This window comes from Molossus molossus, unplaced genomic scaffold, assembly GCF_014108415.1.
Source record: "Molossus molossus isolate mMolMol1 unplaced genomic scaffold, mMolMol1.p scaffold_m16_p_18, whole genome shotgun sequence".
NCBI classification, from domain to species: Eukaryota; Metazoa; Chordata; class Mammalia; order Chiroptera; family Molossidae; genus Molossus; species Molossus molossus.
In genome coordinates, this window is record NW_023425353.1 from 53,174,581 (window position 1) to 53,194,555 (window position 19,975).

The 19,975-nt window shown below is 47.7% G+C and overlaps 2 protein-coding genes across 2 annotated transcripts in view; both read right to left on the bottom strand.

The window, feature by feature from the left end:
- GLB1 (galactosidase beta 1) overlaps positions 1 to 18,340 on the bottom strand; it is a 74,193-nt gene extending 55,853 nt beyond the window's left edge. The window contains exons 1-2 of the mRNA XM_036266419.1: positions 18,213 to 18,340; positions 475 to 644 (exon numbers count right to left, since the gene is read on the bottom strand). Coding sequence (XP_036122312.1) covers positions 475 to 644; positions 18,213 to 18,290 — 248 coding nt within the window. The 5' untranslated portion in view covers positions 18,291 to 18,340. The remainder of the gene's footprint in view (positions 1 to 474; positions 645 to 18,212) is intronic.
- TMPPE (transmembrane protein with metallophosphoesterase domain) lies at positions 13,093 to 16,190 on the bottom strand. The gene has a single exon (XM_036266421.1). The coding sequence runs from the start codon at positions 15,570 to 15,572 to the stop codon at positions 14,229 to 14,231; it is 1,344 nt and encodes a 447-aa protein (XP_036122314.1). The 5' UTR covers positions 15,573 to 16,190; the 3' UTR covers positions 13,093 to 14,228.
- Positions 18,341 to 19,975: the final 1,635 nt, after the last annotated feature.

A 19,975-nucleotide genomic window follows, 5' to 3' on the forward strand; every position in this document is an offset into this window, starting at 1 on the left:
TGAGCTAAACTGGCCAGGGCTCCCTTTGCCTTTTTTTTTTTCCTCAAATTTTTTTTTCTTTATTGATTCGAGAGAGAGAGGAAGGAAGACAGAAACATGGATGAGAGAGAACATCGACTGGTCGCCTCCTGCATAACCCCCAGTGAGGATCGGGCCCACAACCTGGGCATGTGCCCTGACCAGGAATCGAACTGGCGACCTCTTGCTGCGTGGCTCCATGCTCAATCACTGAGCCACACTGGCTGGGCTCCCTTTGCCTTTTAAAGCTGACATTCATTTTATGATTGCTGGTGATGAAGCTCAAGATTGGAAGAGGCGATGAATGATCTGAAGAAGGGCCAATCAAGATCATGCCAAGCCCCTCCCACACCACCACCCTGAGCCATGAAATAGCTGCACTGAGAGATGCAGCCGCGCCCTCTCTCCAGCGTGGGGGTCCCAGCCCAGGCGAGAGCCCGGGGCCCTCCGACTTACACCTGGATGGCGTTCAGCCCGGCCATCCTCATCTTCAGCAGCCGGTCCTGCCAGTAGAAGCGGGGCACGCGGAAGTAGTGAATGCTGCCCGAGATGTAGCGGAACGGCTGGCCATCCTTGAGGAAGCAGTTGCGGCTGTAGTCGATCTTGAAGGTCTTCTGGGAGGCATTCTGCAGAGCAAGGACCAGACCACGTGAGAACCTGCCCCTTCAGCACTTCTGAAGCAGACCCGACGGCGGCGAGTGACTCCCTGCCTCTTTAATGTGCAGCATGTGCCTGCTGATGGAGTTAATGTTTGGTTTCTAGGCTACAAAACAAACCACAGCTAAGCCACAGTCACTGTAGGCACCCCGGTGACAGACATCACCGAGGAGGACCCACAGGGCTTACCTTCCAGAGTCCAGCACCGATCTGACCATCAGTGGCTGAGACGCAGGAGTTATAGCCCCCCAAGAGAAAACCCTGCTGGAGGTGACTCGCCTCTTCATGTAGCAAAGCCCAGAGTGCCGGGAATACGACGCACACACGAGCATACCTCTCTCCTTGTGGCTGTGACCTGCCAGAGCGCTGGAGGTACCTCAGCAGTAATGTCAGTGGGCTGAAAGCAACAGATCAGAAGTCCAAGGCCCTGGAGCCTCATTCGAGGTGTTGCTCTAAGTCCCACAGTGACCCAGGCAAGTCCATCTCTACTGCGTCTCTTCAGCCATAAATATGCAGCATGTCCGACTAAGTGAACTCTAAAGCAGTCGTTTTCACGTGGTGGGCTGCAACCCAATTTGTGAGTCATGAACTCAATTTAGGTGATGATGGGCACCTTTTACTAACGAAAGAGACTAGGAAATAAGAGTGTATTGCACGTAGTCAAGGCAAGTATTATGCTATGAAACTTCTGTTATATAGACATATATAGAATTGCATATGCATGTATGTCTCTACAGGGTTGCAATGTAAGATGTACTTCTAGCAGTCAAAACGAATTTCGAGAAACACTGGGCGTGACTTCAGAAGCTAACTATGCTAAGATTTGAAAGGGAAGGCCTCAAAGGGGAGGCCAACAGATAGCAGAGGGAAATACTGCCCCCTGGTGGATGAAAAAGGCAGCAACAGGCCACAGTTGCCAACAGGACCAGGGCTACAAGAAACCATTTCACCGTTGGTAAGATTCCTTGTGTATTTTTAGGCTTTCAAAGGTCACAATATAAACTTTAAAAAAAATCTCTTTTCACAGCAGCATCACAGTCAGTGAGAGCTTTCGGGAGGTGCCTTGACGTCATATCTGAAGCAACAAACTGTGGTATATTCATATGATTAAATACTACTACTCAGCAATAAAAAAAGGACTACTGGTATTTGCAATAACATGGGTAAATCTCAAAAATGTTAGGCTGCCCTGGCCGGTTTGGCTCAGCGGTTACAGCGTCGGCCTGCGGTCCAGAGAGACCTGGGTTCGGTTCCCGCTAAGGGCGCGTACCTTGGTTGCAGTTTGTCCCCGGCCCTGGTTGGGTCGCGAGGGTGGCAACCACTCGAAGTGTCCCTTTCATGTCGATGTTTCTCTCTTTCTCTCTAACTCCCACTCTATCTGAACAAAATATCAAAAAATGTCCTCAGGTGGGGATTAAAAAAAAAATGTTATGCTGAGTGAAAAAAAGTCTTGCCCACAGGGGTTCAGACTGTGTGAACCCATTTATATAAAGTTCTAGTCTATGGTGGAAAAACGGCAGAATAGTTGTTGCCTTTGGGAGAGTGGAAGCAGGTGTTGCTTGGGAAGGAACACGAGGGACCTTCCTGAGGCCACGGTCACATTCTCTACCTGCACAAGGGTTCTGCATTACCAGGTGTATGCATTGTCAGAGCTCATCGAGTGGTGCAAGGAGGACTGTGCGTTTCCCTGTATGTAAAGTTTACCTTCAAAGAAAAAAAGAGCCCGGCCAGTGTGGCTCAGTGGACTGAGCATCGGCCCATGGACTGAGAGGTCCTGCTCAGGGTGGGGTGTCGATCCCCAGTGGGGGCCGTGCGGGAGGCAGCCGATCAATGTGTCTCTCACATCGATGTTTCTCTCTCTCCCTTCCTCTGTCTCTAGAAAGTCAATTAAAAACATATTTTTTTAAAAAGGTGGGGCGGGGGGAGAAAGCTATAAACAGATACCGACCTCTAGTTAATGACATACATGCTGAAGTGTGTGTGTGGGGGAGGGGAGAATGCACTGATGTCTGTAACTTACTTTGAAATGCATTAAAAAATAAGATGGATTGGTGGATAGATGGAAGGATGGGTGGACAGTAATATGCTCATATTCGAATATGGATGGTGGGTACACAATTCTTTCAAGTCTCTGTATACCTGAAATTTTTCCTAGTAAAATGCTGATAACAAATAAGTGGACTGATGAGTAAATCACGGTTTCTATAGTGTGTGTATTAAACATGCATGCGTGCACACACATATGTATGAGAAACATTATATGCTCCCAAGAGTAATGAAGTACTCTCCTCTTGCCACTGCGGGAAACTCTGCAGTACAGAGGATGAGGAAAGGAAGGAGGGCTCTTTCCACATGCCTGTGTCAGCCGCCGCTCCACGGACAGCCCGGCGTGAGCGCGGTACCTCGCGCGGAGTGTCTCCACCCAGACTCGCACCCCCGGCTTTGCGTCTTCCCGCCAGGAGCCCAGGGACACTGGGAGTCTGTGCTCCCGGGGGTGACGCTCAAGCAAGGGGGGTGAACAACGGCATTCTCCTCCTTTGGCAGACGGCCCTGGACACGTCTGCATACTTTCCAGGAGGTATCAGCAGAATCGTGGCCGCCGCCCAGAGGGAGAACCACAACACACATCCTCAGACAGGCTTTTGCTTCTTTCCACCTGTCCGTCGCGTCTGCACTCTTGAATCACTCCTCAGACCACCTGCACCCAGGCCCACTCCATGTGATGCTTCCCGAGGAGCACAGGTAAAGAAAACTGGTACCAGGCTTGGTCTCCACAGCAGATGATCAGGATGTGAGTCTGCACCCGGATTTCTCACAGATGTCAAATGGCAACAAGAACCCTGTGGCTGGTGCTAAGTGGGTGGGGACACCCCATGGTATGCGATGCAAATACTAGGGCCCTCACCTGTGCTGGCGGAAGGGGAGGGGTGGCATCTGCATTAGCTCTACCCCTGGAATGGGGTGTGCGACTGGTCACTGTAAGGACTGAGGTTGCCTGGCTTTGGAACAGACTTGTGAGCTTTGAAGAATGAGACTCGCTGACAGGCTCATGCAGCCGCCACTCGGAGCATTCTGTGAATGCCAGAGGCTTCCGTGGCAATGACCAGAGACCTACGTCTCCTTCCAGAAAGTGAGGCTCGGGACTTAATCACGGGGAACACGGGGAGTGCATCTTGAGGGCTCACGCTACAAGACCAGGCAGAGAGTCTGCGGACATGGCGCACTCTCCCGTGACCTGTGGGTCAGCATCGTGGGAAAGCACCTGAACCTGGACGTGATACAGGCCCACAGGAAATGAGCTGGACCTGCCAGGACTGCGTTGGCACCCTGAGGAAGGTGGGAGATGGCTCACCGAGGTGGGAATGTAAACGTGGTGACCTGACAACCCGCCCCTCGGCGGTCTTCCCCGGGACACTCCCAGCAGTGAGGAAGGCCCCAGGGAGGAGTTGGCATCCCTGAGCAGCCCAAGGAGGGTGTGGTACTCTGTAGGGAAGGGTGACAGAAGATGCTGCCTGGCCCTGGGCCCCCGGCATCCCTGGGGAGGATGAGATTCTGACAATCACAGAGGGACCATTTGACCATCGGGAGAAGTGACTACAATGACCATAGCGACCAGCAAGGCCAGAGTGGCAGCCAGGGTGGGCTGGCCAGTAGCAGTCTCAAGCCATGGCTCATACACCGTAGCATTCCTAGAGGGTGAGACGGTTGGGCAACCAGCGAGGGTGTTGCTTGGCATGTCTAACAAGAAGAAAACAAATCGAGAACTCAGGAGAAAAAGGCTGATGTCCGTCCTGCAATGGGAAATCGATTCTGTCCGCCGGCGGGCAGCTCTCAGGCCGCTCTGACAAGCAGCCAAGTGAGTGAAGAGAAGGTTGGAGGGATCCCCTTCAGGGAGGGCCCTGCGAGGCCACCCCGGTACTGTGCACGCCATCACCCCCCAGTGGGACTGAGGGTACCTGTGTCCTAAGGAAAGTGGCACCCCCAGACCTTCTGTGGAGGGTGAGGTGTGGTCTGAGCTGACACTGATACCAGGGGCCCGAAATGCTAGCTGGGCAGGGGAAAGAGGGCGTCTCGGCCCAGGTCCTTCCCCCGGTGGGTCCAACAAGTCAGAGGACCCACCTAATGGTTATTTCACTGGTCCTGGGTGCAAGTTGGGATGGTTTTCCCCAACAACCCCCAGAACCCTCACCCTGAGTAAGAGTCATGATGGAGGAAAGGGGTCCTGGACCTGGGCCCCAGCTCCACTCAAGACCACGATTCCTCCCGGATCGGCAGACCTAGTGCCCTCTCCACACAGACTCCCAAGACATCCCCATTCCATTCAAATGACCCGTGAGTCCCAGTGAAAAACAGGTCATGGTGGATGGTGGTGGCCACCTACTTACTGAAACAAGCAGCTACTCTGTGGGTGTAGGCAGGATTACAGGACGGATCAGCACAGCCTTTGGCGTTTGGTTTCTGGCTCATGTCCTAATCTTTTCAAAACGACCCATGAAAAGGAGCCAAAGCAGCTTGTTTGTAAGTGGGCGAGACGGCAGTACCCGCTCTCTCCGGCCCCACGCCCCTACTAACTGCCCGTGAGAGACCTTGACAGCGAGGACACTCCCCGGGCTGTCCCTCTGGTCTGACACATAAACGACACGGTGCTGTTCGGACCCGGGGAGCAGTGACAAGTCTCTGGAACTACAGCTTTGAAAAGCAGCCCAGAGAGGACCCACATGGATGGCCACAGAAGCCACATAACCTAAGAGCTTCCATTTGGTGACCGTCATGGTCATGGCTAACAGGGAACACCCACTTCAGGGCTCAGGTGACCCCTCCCAACATTTACGGGCAGGAGAGGATCCAGCTTCAAGGAGCCAGTTTCCTTGGTATCTCTGCGCCGTGGCACCACCAACACAGGAGATCGAGAAGTGTGAGGGCGGAGGGAGGAGGAAAGGTCGCCTTCGGAGTTTATTTCCCATAAATGAAAGAATGCAAAAGTCACCCTGTGTGCACATTGCACCCCTTCTAAATTAATCGGCACTGGGACAAAGTGCTGAAGAGCCGGTTTTATTTCACACTTGCAGGGGTGTGGTAGCATCAGTACTTACAATGCAGAAGGTCACAGAAAACACATAAAATAAAATCAATTCCAAGCAAGGCCAAGCCCACACCTTCCCAGTGTCCCCCATGTACATAATACTTATGTTACTGGAGGAAACACACACACACACACAGCAGTATAAACAAAATACTCTCAGACCCAATACACACCAGGGACTTAATAATGGACATAACATTTTAAAAGTCATTTATTCCATTTAGATTCTTTCAGTGGTAAATAAGCATTTTTTTTAAAAAAAACAATAAACAACACTGATATTTATACCAAGTAATGTGAACATTCCCCAAGTTTCCTAATCCTTAGGACTAACAATAATTATATTTGCATTACTTGTGCACATTCGTCAACTATAAAAGAAACAAAAGGAGCTCAAGAGTATCACAGGCTATGGGTCATGCTGATTACGGGAAGCTGTGTCTTCAAGTCCCTCCGTATTAACTCTGGGAAGCACTTACTCAATGGCTCTCCATCCCCTAACTCCACATACCCTTTCAATTCACCCCAGAGACCCAAAGCCTGGAGAATTCCTGACATGAGCTGTTCGGCTCCAAGGTGGCAGAGACCTAAGCCTCCTGGGCTGCTAGCACCCTAGGGTGAAGGGGAGAAGGATTAAGGGAAGGGGAGAAGATACGGGTGGATGAGTCTTTCCACACCATGGGCTTCCCAGACCCCTCAGTTCACAGAACAAAGAGAAAGAGAGGAATATTTCAGATGACTGTAAGACGAGTTTTATTTATGCCATATCTATGAACCTTTCAAACATGAAATATCGTGGAAACAACATTACATCAGACAGGCTGGAGAAGCCAAACCATGACAGAGAATGGTGGGAATCAACACGGATCTGAAAAATTTGTGGGTGAGCTGCTAGAGCTTACACATAACATTTTCATTAACTTTGTTTATTTATTGACGCCTGTCTTATGCTGCAAAGGATTTTGTTGAGCACCCCAAAGACTGCGGATAAAGAGCGTCAGTTATCCTGGGAGAGGAGGGGACACGACAGATGGAGGAGAAAGCAGCTCAGCTGGGACCAGTTCCCAATCCTTAGGACTCACAGACACTTACAGATTGAACTCTGCCCCTTCCTCTCAGAGAAAAGTGCATAGTTTTCATATTAAAATAAATTTTAAATACATAGAATAGTTCTTTCAAGTTAAAAACAGACCCAAGTTCACACACAAGAAAGAATCATTTCAAGTGAATCTGAAGCAGTATTTTGACTGTATTCTGCCTAAGGATAAAAATGCATTTTAAACTGCATTCAGGCCCTGGTCAGTTTGGCTCAGCAGTTGGAGCGTCGGCCTGTGGACCAGAGTCCCGGGTTCGGTTTCCGCTAAGGGCACGTCCCCAGAACAAAACAACCTGCATTTGGATAAAACACACAGACAAGGCTTCATCTTAGTAATAACATTCTATTACTGTTTTGAATCTATAATGTATACAGTAGTATAAAGGAATTAAGTCATTGCATTGGGTTGTTAGGAACCCAAAACTCCAGTGTAAAAGAAAAACAAACAAAATCAAAGAAAATTAAATAAGAACTCTGTCATCGGGGATATGTGGAAATTTTTGTACCTTCCACTGAATTCTGCTGTGAACATAAAACTGCTCTAAAAATTAAATCTACTTTTTAAAAAGCCTGTAATCATCCAGCCGGTGTGGCTCAGTGGTTGAGCGTCGACCCCTGCACCAAGAGGTCGCCAGTTCAATTCCCGGTCAGGGCACATGCCCAGGTTGTGGGCCCGATCCCCAGTGGGGGGCATGCAGGAGGCAGCCAACTGATAAGGAGAGTTCTTTGTAGAAGAACAGGTAGTAAACACAGAAGACATAACAAAATTAAAAATCACATTTTGATGGCTGATGGCAGGATTATATTTCTGAGTGTCACAAAAACCCCTTCAGAAAGCATAACTGAGGTGAAAGAAATTCCTATTGTCTCTTGAGTATATAAAAGCCAACTAACTATTCCTAGAGAGCTTATTAAATACTCTGGCCTACTAAAGTCTGAATTAAATGTATCACACTATTTTTTTTTAAATCACCATTTTGCAATCGCAAGTGGAATAATGAGTTTAGACAACAATTATCAGCGACTGCTGAAACATTAGATGAAAAGTTGATGAGGAACTTTCTAGTGGAGGGATCAAGCTAACAACACCTGGACCCATGGGTCAATGTTAGCATCACTGAAAGCAATGAAGTCTTCCTATCAGAAAACAGGAAAAGTTGAACTTGAATCTATCCAGCCTCTAGCTCTACCAGTTTACGGAAAATATGAGGAACAGACAACACATTAAACACCACCACAAATCCGAAATGTTGGAAATTCTAAGATACAATAGCCTGATAAATTGAATAAATAAATGACACAAAATAAGAGAGGAGGGTATTTTACAGACTCAGAGAGACTTAAGAAATATATCACAAACAATATAAAGACCTTGTTTTTGGACCCTGATTCAAACAAAAGAATTGTAAAGAGACATAATTCCTCACAAAAACCAAAGGAGAAATATATCCAAGGCTAACTGAAGGAAGAGAATAATCAAGATTTGAGCAAAGATAAATGAAATAGAGAACAGAAAAACAATAGGAAAAAAAAATCAATAAAATTAAGAGTTGTTTTTTGAAAAGATCAACAAATCTTTAGCTTGATTAACTAAGAAAAAAGACCTGAATAATTAAAATTAGAAATGAAAGAGGAAACATTAAACTGATATCATCGAAATAAAGAGGATTATAAGAGACTAGTATATACAACTATATGCCAATAAATTGGATAACCTAGAAGACATAGATAAATTCCTAAAAACTCGTAAACTTCCAAGATTGAATCACGAAGAAAGAGAAAATCTGAACAATCTAATATAAACAAACCAATAACTAGTAGAAGATTGAATCAGTAACTGCAAATCCTCAAAGAAAAACCCAGGATCAGATAGATGGCTTTGCTAGAGAATTCTATCAAATATTTAAAGAAGAATTAACACCAATCCTCCTGAAACTCTCCCATAAAAGTGAACAGGAGGCAACACTTCTAAGTTCATTCTATGAGGCCAACATTACCCTAATATCAAAGCCAGACAAGACATAATAAGAAAAGTATAAACCGATACGCTGATGAATATGGATGTAAAAATCCTCCACAAAATACCAGCAACTAAATTCAACAACACATTAAGAGGATTATACGCTATGACAATATGAGACTTATTCTTGGAATGCAAGAATGGTTCAACATATGAAACTCAATCAATGTAATACACCATATTAACAGAATTAAGGACAAAACCCATATGATCATCTCAATTGAGGTAGAGATAGATTTTCCAAGATTCAATACCTTTTCATGATAAAACAGCAAGCTAGGAATAGAAGGAAATTAGCTCAGCATAATTAAGGTCATACATGAAAGTCCACAGCTAACAACATACTCAATGGTGAAAGTCTGAAGCTTTTCTTCTATGATCAGAAACAAGGCAAGGATGCTTGCTATCACCACTTCTATTCAACAAAGTATTAGAAGTCTTAGCCAGAGTAACTAGGCAAGAAAAGTAAATAAAAGACATTCAACTGGAAAGGAAGAAGTAACATTATCTGTTCACAGATGACATGATATTATATATAGAAGATTCTACACACCAAAAACATAATTGTTAGACTAATAAATGAATTTGGCAAAGTTGTAGGATACAAAATCAACATAAAAATATCACTGTGTTTCTACATGCTGACAACAAACAATCCAAAAAGAAAATTAAAGACAACAATTCCACTTACAACAGCATCAAAAAGAATAAAATACTTTGGAAAGACATTTCATGTTGATGAATTGGAAGACTCAGTATTGTTAAACTGTTCATACTACCCAATGTGATGTGATCTACATATTCAATGCAATCTCTATCAAAGAAAAGTTCATTCTAAAATTCATATGGAATTTTAAGAAACCCCAAATAGCTAAGATAATGAAAAGAAGAACAAAGCTGCAAAACTCACACTTCTGATTTCAAAATATATTACAAAACTACAGTAATCAAACACTGTGGTATTGGCATAAAGACAGACAAATATACCAATGGAATAGAATAAAAAGGCCAGAAATAAACCCTCACATATATGCTCAAATGATCTTTGACCAGGGTGTCAAGACCATTCAATGAGAAAAGAACAGTCTCTTCAACACATGGTGTTGGGAAAACTAGATATCCGCATGCAGAAGAATGAAGTTGGACCCTTATCTTACATCTATTAAAATGAACTAAAAATGGATCATAAACTTCATGATATTGGACTTGGCAATGATGTCTTGATTATAATACCAAAAGCCCAGCAGCAGAAGCAAAAATAGACAAATGGGGCATCCTTAAAAACTTTTGCCCATGAATGGCAACAGAGCAAAGTCTATGGATAGGAGAAAATATCTGCAAATCATATATCTGATAAGGAATTAATATACAGAATATAAAAAGAACTCTTACAACTCAACAACAACAAAAAGTCAATTAATCTATTTTAAAATGGGGAAAAGACTTAGACATTTCCCCAAAGATGATATACAAATGACCAACAAGCATAAGAAAATATGCTCAACATTACTAATCATCAGAGAAATGCAAATCAAAACCATAGCAAGTTATCACCTCACACTACTAACAAAAATGATAACAAGTTCTGTGAAAACAGAGAGAAATCAGAACCCTTGTGCACTGTTGGTGGAATTGTAAAATGGTTCAACTACTGTGAAAAACAGTATGGAGGTTCCTCAAAAAATGAAAAACAGAACTACTATATAATCCAGCAATCTGACTTCTGGGTATGCATCCAGAAAAATAGAAAGCAAAGTCTTGAAGAGATATTTGCATTCCCATGTTCATAGCAGCATTATTCACAATAGACAAAAAAAGGTGGAAGCAGCCTTGGCCAGTGTGGCTCAGTTGGTTGGGCACCACCCCATGCATGGAAAGGTTGCTGGTTTGATTCCTGGTCAGGGCACACGCCCAGGCTGCCTGGGTTGCAGCTCGATCCCCAGTAGGAGGCATGCAGGAGGCAGCCAATAGATGTTTCACTCTCACATCAATGTTTCTCTCCCTCTCCTTTCCTCTCTCTAAAAATCAATAAAAAATATTTTTAAAAAGGTGGAAGCAACCCAAATGTCCACTGATGGATGACTGGATAAACAAAATGTGATATATACATACAATTAATATTATTCAGCCTTAGAAAGGCACAAACTACAACATGGATGAACACTGAGGACATCATGCTACATGAAATAAGCCATCACAAAAAAACAGTGTGTGATTCCACTTATGTAAGGTACCCATAGTAGTCAAATTCATAGAAACAGAACATAAAATGGTGATTATTAGGGGTGAGGGGAGGGAAAAGAGAAGTTGTTTAATGGGTATAGAGTTTCAGATTTACAAGATAAAAAAGCTCTGGAGATCTGTTTCACAACAGTGTGAATATACTCAACACTACTGAACTATATACTTATAAATCATTAAGATGATACATTTTAATGTATCATTTATGTGCTTTTTACCAGTTTAAAAAAAAAAAAAAAGACAATTGAGATAAGCAGGGAAAACTGAATACTAACTCTTTAGCATTTGAATCCTGTTACTAATCTGTAACAAATACAGTTATTTACCCCTCAGACAGTGGGAAAAACACTTTTATTGAGAGGTAGAAGTCTTGGCTTCCTTCTAGGTACTAGACGATCTTAAAGAATGTTACTGTTAATTTCATTGGCTATAACAGCATTATGTAGATACTTTTCTAGAGAGAATTCTTACTGAAGTATATTGGGGTAAAATTATATTTTCTAAGATTTGCCTTAATACAGTCCAGCCAAAAAGGAAAAAGAAAAAAGAAAAGAAAAAAATGTGTGGCAGGAATAAATGGGAAAGAGCAGAACAGTCCATTGTTGACCTGGGTGATGAGTACATGGGGACTCAGGATGTTGTTCTCTCTACCTTGTGAATATTTAAAAATTTTCATAATAAAAAGTTTAAAACAAATAAGGGGGGGAGCTGGATGGATGTTTGGAATGGACAGCAGTGGGATTAATGTAATAAAAATTTTACACATGCCATTGTTCATTTTCTAAAAACACATTTCATTTTAGCTTGCATTTACAGGTTGTTTTTTAAACTAAAATGAAACCAAAAAGAAATGGAAAGAATTGTTAAGGTCTCAGTAAATATTTCTCACCACCTCCTCCAGCCACAAACAAACGAAGAAAGTAAGTGGGGGAAGAACAGAGGTACAGAGGGTGCCGTGGAGAGCGGCCTTCAGGGCCGTATCTGGGCAGTAATGGAGACGCGTCTGCCGCAAACTCCCACATCACGGAATACTAGCCAAGCACGAGAAGGTGCTGCCAACCATCCCTTGGACACAGAGGGTGGACCTGTTTGTGTCTAATAGAGAAGAACTAGTTACGCTGGACGGACAGGCCTGCTGTCAATACTTCGGAAATAAGAAGGGTAGTCTCAGGACCCCCGGGGATTCCTGCCTATCCAACAGGCAGGGCGTGCACAGGACACAGCAACACTGGCACCGGAAAGCAAACCCCCAGCAAATCGCTGGGACCCACTCACATTCTCCAGGACTGTCTGCTCCATAAATTCCCGGGGCACCTGTACCCAACAGTCCTTTGGCAAGCCCCACTGTGACGTGTGCAAACAACACTGAGTGCTTCCATGGTGAGTGTGCACGTGCAACTCAGGTGCCCGGTCTCAGTGCCCTCCCCACGAAACAGACTTGAGGTAGATATGATAATCACCCCCATTTTAGGGTGAGGGAAGCCAAGGCTCAGTGAGGTCAAATCATTTGCCCAGCACAGCCTGATGGTGAGCAGCAGGGTGAACCCCTTGTCAGAGTGGTGACTTTTCCCTGCGGGAGAAAGACTCTTGGTCACAAAAATGCCAATTGCAGAGCCCAGGTCTTCAGTCTTCTCAGAGGGGTCTTTCCAAAGGTCTCTTGATTCTGGCACAAGGGCCCGACCAACAGAGGTGAGGTCACTCTGGACACAGTAACCTCTGCCTGTTTTTCTATGGGTCCAGAGATGGCCCTATGATTCTGTGGCCAGAGTGGTAGGACAGGCCGGGAAGGACCCCGCACACCAGGGGACCCAGCAGGAGGCAAGGCCTCCAGGCCCTGCCACTCCCCATGCAACTTCCCCACTGGTAGAGAGTGAGCCTCAGTTTCTCCCTCCCTCCCTCTCCCTCTTTCTCTCTCCCTCCCTCCTTTCTCTCTCCCTCCCTCCTCTCTCCCTCTCTCTCTCTCTCTCTCTCTCTCACACACACACACACACACACACACACACACACACACCAGACCCAAACCTGGGTCTGGGGTGGGGCTCATTTCCTGACTCTTCCTCCAACGTAAAGACACCCTGCACTGGCCTGAAACCAGGTCCCTTCCCGGCCCCGGCCCATGGAGTTCTGGGTGAACTCAAGCAAACCACTTTGAAAGAACATCAGGTTCCAGGCCCTCATTCTCATACTTCCGGTAACTGTCTGAATCCGGAACCACCAGACAGTGGAAAGAACATTTTCACTGCGAGGCAGATGCCTTGGGTACCTCCTAGCCCAGGATGTCCTACACACCTTGTCATGTTGCCAACGCCCTACCTACGGCTCTTTGCTATTTCCTCATCTCTAAATGGGGAAAAGGAGCCGGCCCCTAATCTCGTCACCGAATTGTAGAAAAGGGGGTGAACACCCTCTGAGTCCCCGTGCAGCGCTATTACCATCACGCACAATAGTGCTCTTTCCTCCCCACCCCCACCCCGAGGCCCAGGGGAGCACAGACAGTGAAGTAGCATCGCTCAAGGTCTGGACTAGGATGAACTCTATTCCAGCAGGTTTGGCTGGTTTCCTCAATAAAGGGGACTCTGATCCAAAGGGGTGGGGAGGGGAAGAAAATTCTTCTCCAGCAGCCAGAGGGGCCTCCGTCTTGCCTGCTCTCCCCGCTTACCTAGCAACGTGCCCTGTACCCAGAAAGCTCTGCATCAGTGATGCTGGGAACTGCCTGAGTCCTAAAGAGAGTTTAAAAATCACTTGGAATTCCTCCCCTGCTCTATTTTCTAGAGGCATCCCTTTCAAGCAACCCCAAGTTTCGGTTTATTCCTGGGAGCGCTGCAGAGGAGGAGGGTTTACTTCACATCATCTGGAAAATAGATGCCCTGTTCTTACATGTGTGACTTTGGTGGCCTCATAAATGCATATAAAGAAGCAACTGGCCATCTACAAAGTAACCTGCTAGGCAGCCTTACCACAAATCACTGTTCAAGCCAGGCTGGACTAGGGTGTATCAGCGGGGCGGGGCAGGCAAGGCTGGAGGGCGTGAAGCAGGCAACCCGCTGTGACAAGGGAGGGAGAGTGAGGGCAAGGGTGATCAAGATAAAGATGCCTGCGGGGTAGGGCCAGGCTCAGGGAGCCCGCTTCAGGATGAGCTCTGTGATCTCCGCCCTGCTACCCAACCTCATGGGGATGCCATAGTAGGCCGTGCCTGGGCTGACATACACAAATGTGGTCTGGGCCACCTGGTAGAGGCCAGCAAAGAAGGGGTTCAGGAGATAGGATGCCACGTTCAAGGGGAAGATTTGCCCCGCATGCGTGTGCCCAGAAAGGATCAGGTTAATGTCCGGCCGAGCCTGAAGGGCTCTCTTGGCAGCCAGGGGCTGGTGAGCGAGCAAGATGGTGGCGTGGTCTGGGTTGCAGCCCCCCAGGGCCTTCTCCAGATCCATGCCGTGGCCAGAGTAGTGCAGGATGTCTGCTTCAATGTCATCCACCCCGGCCAAGCAGATGCAGTCATCATCCTCACCACCGCCGCGTTGGGCCCGAGTGGCAGAAATCTTCACGTTCTCATTGTGAAGGGGCCTGACATTCAGGGACTCCAGCAATGCAAACCAGTTGCTGACATCTGACGTGTAGTATTCATGATTCCCTGTGACGAAGTAGGCGCCCAGGCGTGAACGAAGCTGGCCCAAAGGAGCGACAGCTGTCCGGAGGACCGAGGCTTCTGAATCACAGAGGTCACCCACGATCACCGTGACATCCGGCTCCAGCATGTTCACCATCCTCACGAACATCTCCATCTTGGTCCTGCCCACCGTGGGGCCCAAGTGAATGTCTGAGAGGAGCACAATCTTGAGGTTGTCCATCGAGGGCGGCAGCTGGTGGATGGGCACCTCCACGGTTTTCACCACTGGGGGCTGGGCAGCATTCAGAAGCCCGGCTATGCTGAGTATGGCGGTCACCACCACTGCCAGGGCTGGCCTGAGTGCCAGCTTCCTCGTCTTGTCAAGGCTGCCCACGACCCTACCACTGCGCCAAGCCAAGAGCTGGTAGGCCTGCTCCATGCCGCTGAGGGTACAGAGGAAGAAGAGCATGATGATGTAGGCCCCGAGGCAGGAGTAGGCGGCCAAGGAAAAGAGATAGGGTTCCTCGGCCACTAAGAAGAGCATGGTGAAGGAGCTAGAGTGGGCCAGGGCCAGAAATGTCACAACAGCCATCTTCCAAAGATGAAAACAGGCTGACTCTGTGGCTGGGGAATGGCTAAGGTTGCTGACTGTGCTACGCCAGATGTAGAGGGAGCCAATAAGCATGAGCGAGTTGACAAACAGGGCAAGCTGGAGGCGGAACAGCCAACGCCAGGCCCTGAGCTCCAGGCTCTCAGACAGGTAGGAGCGGGAGATAATCATGGACACGAAGACAGTGCCAGCCGCCAGGGCAGCCTTCACACCCAGGGAGAGCTGCCTGAAGATCACCATTTTCTCTGCTCCTAAGAGGGTCCCCTGGCAGGTCTGTGCAGGTGGGCTCTGGAAGGTGAATTCCTTAGAAAGGACTGGCCAAGGAGAGAGTTCCAGGTCAGGTCCGCCTGCAACCAGGAACTGGCATCAGCGTTGTGGAATATTAGAGCTTTCTTGTCCCCATTCAAAACCTGAAGGCCACTGACATCTGCCCAACCTGCCTGGAATCCAAGCCACCAGTCAGTGACGACACTTTATTATTAAAATACAAACACAATGAATTGTAACATGATGGGCAATTTTCATTTTCTTCTTTCCAGTTTTCTGAATATTTAGTTTTTCCACAACGCGTATGGAATTTCTTTCATAATAAGGAAAACAGTATTCTAAATCAGCGGTTCTCAAAGCGTGGTCAGCGAGACCCTTTCAGGGGGTCCATTTAGTTAAAATTGTTTTCATAATAATACTAGGACATAACTGCCTTTCCTCTCTCATTCTCTCACGGGTGTACAGAGGAGCTTTTCAGAGGCTACATGACGTATGCTAGGGCAACAGTGAATGCTGACGCAGTCGTGAGAATCTGTCATCTATTAAGACAGACACGAGCCCTGGCCGATTTGGCTCAGCGGTTAGAGCGTCGGTCTGCGGTCCCAAGAGACCCGGGTTCGGGTCCCGCTAAGGGCATGCACCTCGGTTGCAGTTTGTCCCCAGCTCTGCTTGGGTCGTGCGGGTAGCAGCCACTCGATGTGTCCCTTTCACATCGTTGTTTCTCTCTCTCTCTCCTCTCTCTCTCTCCCTCCCACTCTATCTGAATAAAAAATCGAAAAATGTCCTCGGATGAGGATAAAAAAAAAAAATTAAAAAAAAAAAAAAGACAGACACGAAAGAGATTTACAAAAGTGAAAACCAATACCACTCTTTGCCCTAAAATTCGGGGAGAAACACTGTTACCCCCCCCCCAAAAAAACCATAAGATTCTTAACATGTAATAGATGTATTATTTCTGAAATAAACTAGTAAATAATTTTAAATTTAGTCTTGCCCAGCCGGAGTGGCTCAGCGGATTGAGCGCCATCCCATGGACGGACAGGACCCGGCTCCATTCCCAGTCAGAGCACATGCCCGGGTTTCGGGCTTGATCCCCAGTAGGGGGTGTGCAGGAGGCAGCTGATCCATGTTTCTCTCTCACATGGATGTTTCTATCTCTCTCCCTTCCTCTCTCTAAACAAATAAATAAAAACATATTAAAAATAAATAAATTTAGTTTTCATTTCAAGGGCAGTTAAAGTTTGAGAACCGCTGCTGTGAATAAATGTAAACAAGGAAATCACTGGGAGCGTGTCTGCTGGTAGTTTCTTCAGCTCTGGGCCCCGGGAGGGACACCTAGACACTGAAGAATCCTGGGGTGAGGCGCCTCTCTGCGTGGGCCTTGGCAGTCAGAGGGCACCGCTGCTGACTGATGAGCAACCACTGCTCAGGGACTGCCTTGTCCACCAGCTCCCGGCCCACAGATCCATCTCCTTCCTTCCACAGCCTACCTAAATATAAAGATCTGTCTCCCCCCACCCATCTGTCTCTGCCACTGTTCCCAGCGGTTCTCACTAGCTTTCATCTGGGGGGTTCCTCCAGGCCTCCCAGCCAAAAATCTGGGGCAGAGGAGCCACAGACCCCTGTAGACAGGGGTTTAGCAAAGACTCCATTTGAGGTGACCCTTTCCCAAGGAGGACACTAAATTAAAATATTTTCAGCAGGTGTTTTCCACATACTTAAGATCCTTAACCTCTAGGTTTTATGTAAACGCATCGCTTTGCTTCAGGCAAGTTATTCAGAGCCTTTGATCAAAGGGTGTAACTGACAAGTCAACAGGCCCAAATTTCACTTCTACTTAAAACGTGCCCCAGACTCAGCCCACCCAGACTCTGCAAGTACCAAAGTTGGTTCGCTGAGCGTGCAGAGGGACAGGTGCCGGTTTCAATTCCCTGCTGTCCTTCTCCCGCCAAGCGTGCCCCCACCCCTCCGCTGCTCCCTCCTGCAGCCCCGCCTCCTGCAGCCCGCCCGTCCGCCCTCGGCCTGGGCCGTCAGCCCCCAAGGTTAGGAAAATCCAAGCCAAAAAAGGAGGCGGGCGGGGGGAGGGGGGCGTGCACAGAAGCTCACGAGACGCTGACAAGTGACCGCCTCGAAAGAAATTACCCCAAAGATCCCATTGCGAGGACCTCTCCTGACCCCATCTTTCTCCTTCCGGAGCGCCCCGCAGAGCTCACACTGGGCAAGGGAGGGCGCCCCAAGCCGGAGCCCGAGGTTTCCTCCAACAATGCGCGCTACGTGGCCTTCCCTCTCCTGGGAAATTGCAAAGCTGGAAGGGTGTGGGCGCACCTCACCTCACCCCCGCCTGGCACTCTTGGGGACGTGGGTCCAAGCGAAACCAGCGGCGGGAGAGGAACACACAAGCCACAGCCGACCGGGAAGGACGCGCGCCCCGCCCAGCCCGCCCCCGACGGGAAGGCCAGTCCACTGCCTGCGCTCCGCAGCCGGCCTGCCGCCGGGGTGCAGCCGGGCCCCGGGCCACCGCCCTGCAGGCTCCCTCTCGGCCGCAGCCCGGCTTGGTCCGCCGCCTCATCTCCCTTATCAACGCACCCCCGCCTGGGGGTCCTGTGGACTTACACGCAAGGCGCGCGCAGAGCCCAGCAGCAGCAACGCCAGCAGCAGGGAAAGGGTGCGAACGAGCCCCGGCAGGTCCATCCTCCAGCCTCTCGGTCCACCGCAGTCGGCGCCGGGGCCAGCCGCTCGGCGTCACTAGACTGAGGACCCGCGGCCTGACACCGCCTCTCGCCAGTCCTGGCCGCAGCCGGGAGCCCGCTCCGCCCTGTGCTCCGCCCCGCGACAGCAGCCGCGACAGCAGAGCCGGGGGCGGGGAGCCGAGCAGGCCGTGCCTGGAGGCCACGTGCAGCCGCGTGACTCCGTACACTGTTATCTGGTCCTTGTTCGCCTACGCCAGACCCTTTGCAAAGGCAATCAGGAGGCACGCTGTCAGCAGCTTGATAACACACACTCCCTAGGGTTGGACTTTAACCAGGGTCTCCTTGCTCCCCAGAGGACAGAAGGGGGGAGTTGAGACCAGATAAACCTGAGTGGACCAGATAGAATCCGAGCCCTACATGCCGAATTCTCCAAAAGACTCTAACCAGGGGTCCACAAATTGTAGTCACTGGACCAACTGTATACCTGGAACTTCTTAAAAATGCAAATTCCAGGGCCCAACCCCAGAAACTCTCAGTCAGAAACTCTAGGGATGAGGCCCAGAAATCTGTATTTTTACAAACTGTCCAGGTTTTTTTGGTGCATGCTAAAGTTTGAAAACCATTGTTCTAGGTTACTGAGGAATTTAGAGGTATGTTTCAGCTGTGGTAAGATCATTACAAATGACAACCGTCAAAGCACCAGGACCTGCAGAAATATTATGTCATTGTTGGGTTTGAGAGATAAGAACAGCACCTCCCACCTTTCAGTTCGACACTTGAGCCTCTCAATAGCCCTGTGATGTCATGTAGGCAGATCTGTCAAATCAGGGTAAAATACAGTCATGTGCCCCTTAAGAGATACAGTCTTAGAAATGCAACATTAGGTGCTTTTGTCATTGTGTGAACATCATTTACACAAACCTAGATGGTGTAGCCTACTGCACACCTAGGCTATGTGGTATAGCCCATTGCTCCTAGATTACAAATCTATACAACATATTACTGTACGAAAAGCAGTATGAGAATAAATCAAGCACAAGAGAAAATAATGCAACCAAGAGACGCAGTAAACATGGCATATTATTTTACAACAAACTCTTTTTTATAAGTAAAAGAGTACACTCTAAAACAACAATAAAAGGTATAGTATAGTAAATACATAAACCAGTAACACTGCTGCTTATTATTATTATCAGGTAAAATGTACTGTACATAATTGTGCTATACTTTTGATGCAACTGGCAGTGCGGTACATTTGATTACAGCAGCATCACCTCAAACACATGAGAAATGTGTTGTGCTAGGACGTTTCAATGGCTACATCACGAGGTAATGGGACTTACTCAGCTCTGTTACAATCTTGTGGTACCACTATTGGTCCATTGTTGACCTAAATGTCATTATGTGGTGTATGACTGTAGTATTATCTCTTTTTGTTAGCTCTTAACTTCCATATTACTGCCCTAAGCTTCTCATTCCATAAAACCAAAACCCATCACTCCAGTTAGGTGGACCAGAATGATGGAACCACCCTAACCCACCCAAAATTGCAAACGGTCCCTCAACAAGAAAAACACGTTTCAGGAGACCCCAGCCCCTGACCAATCAAGAACTCAGGAGACCCCAGGCCCAACCAATCAAAGACAACCACATCTCCTCAGCTGAACACCAGCACCCCCCCTCCCC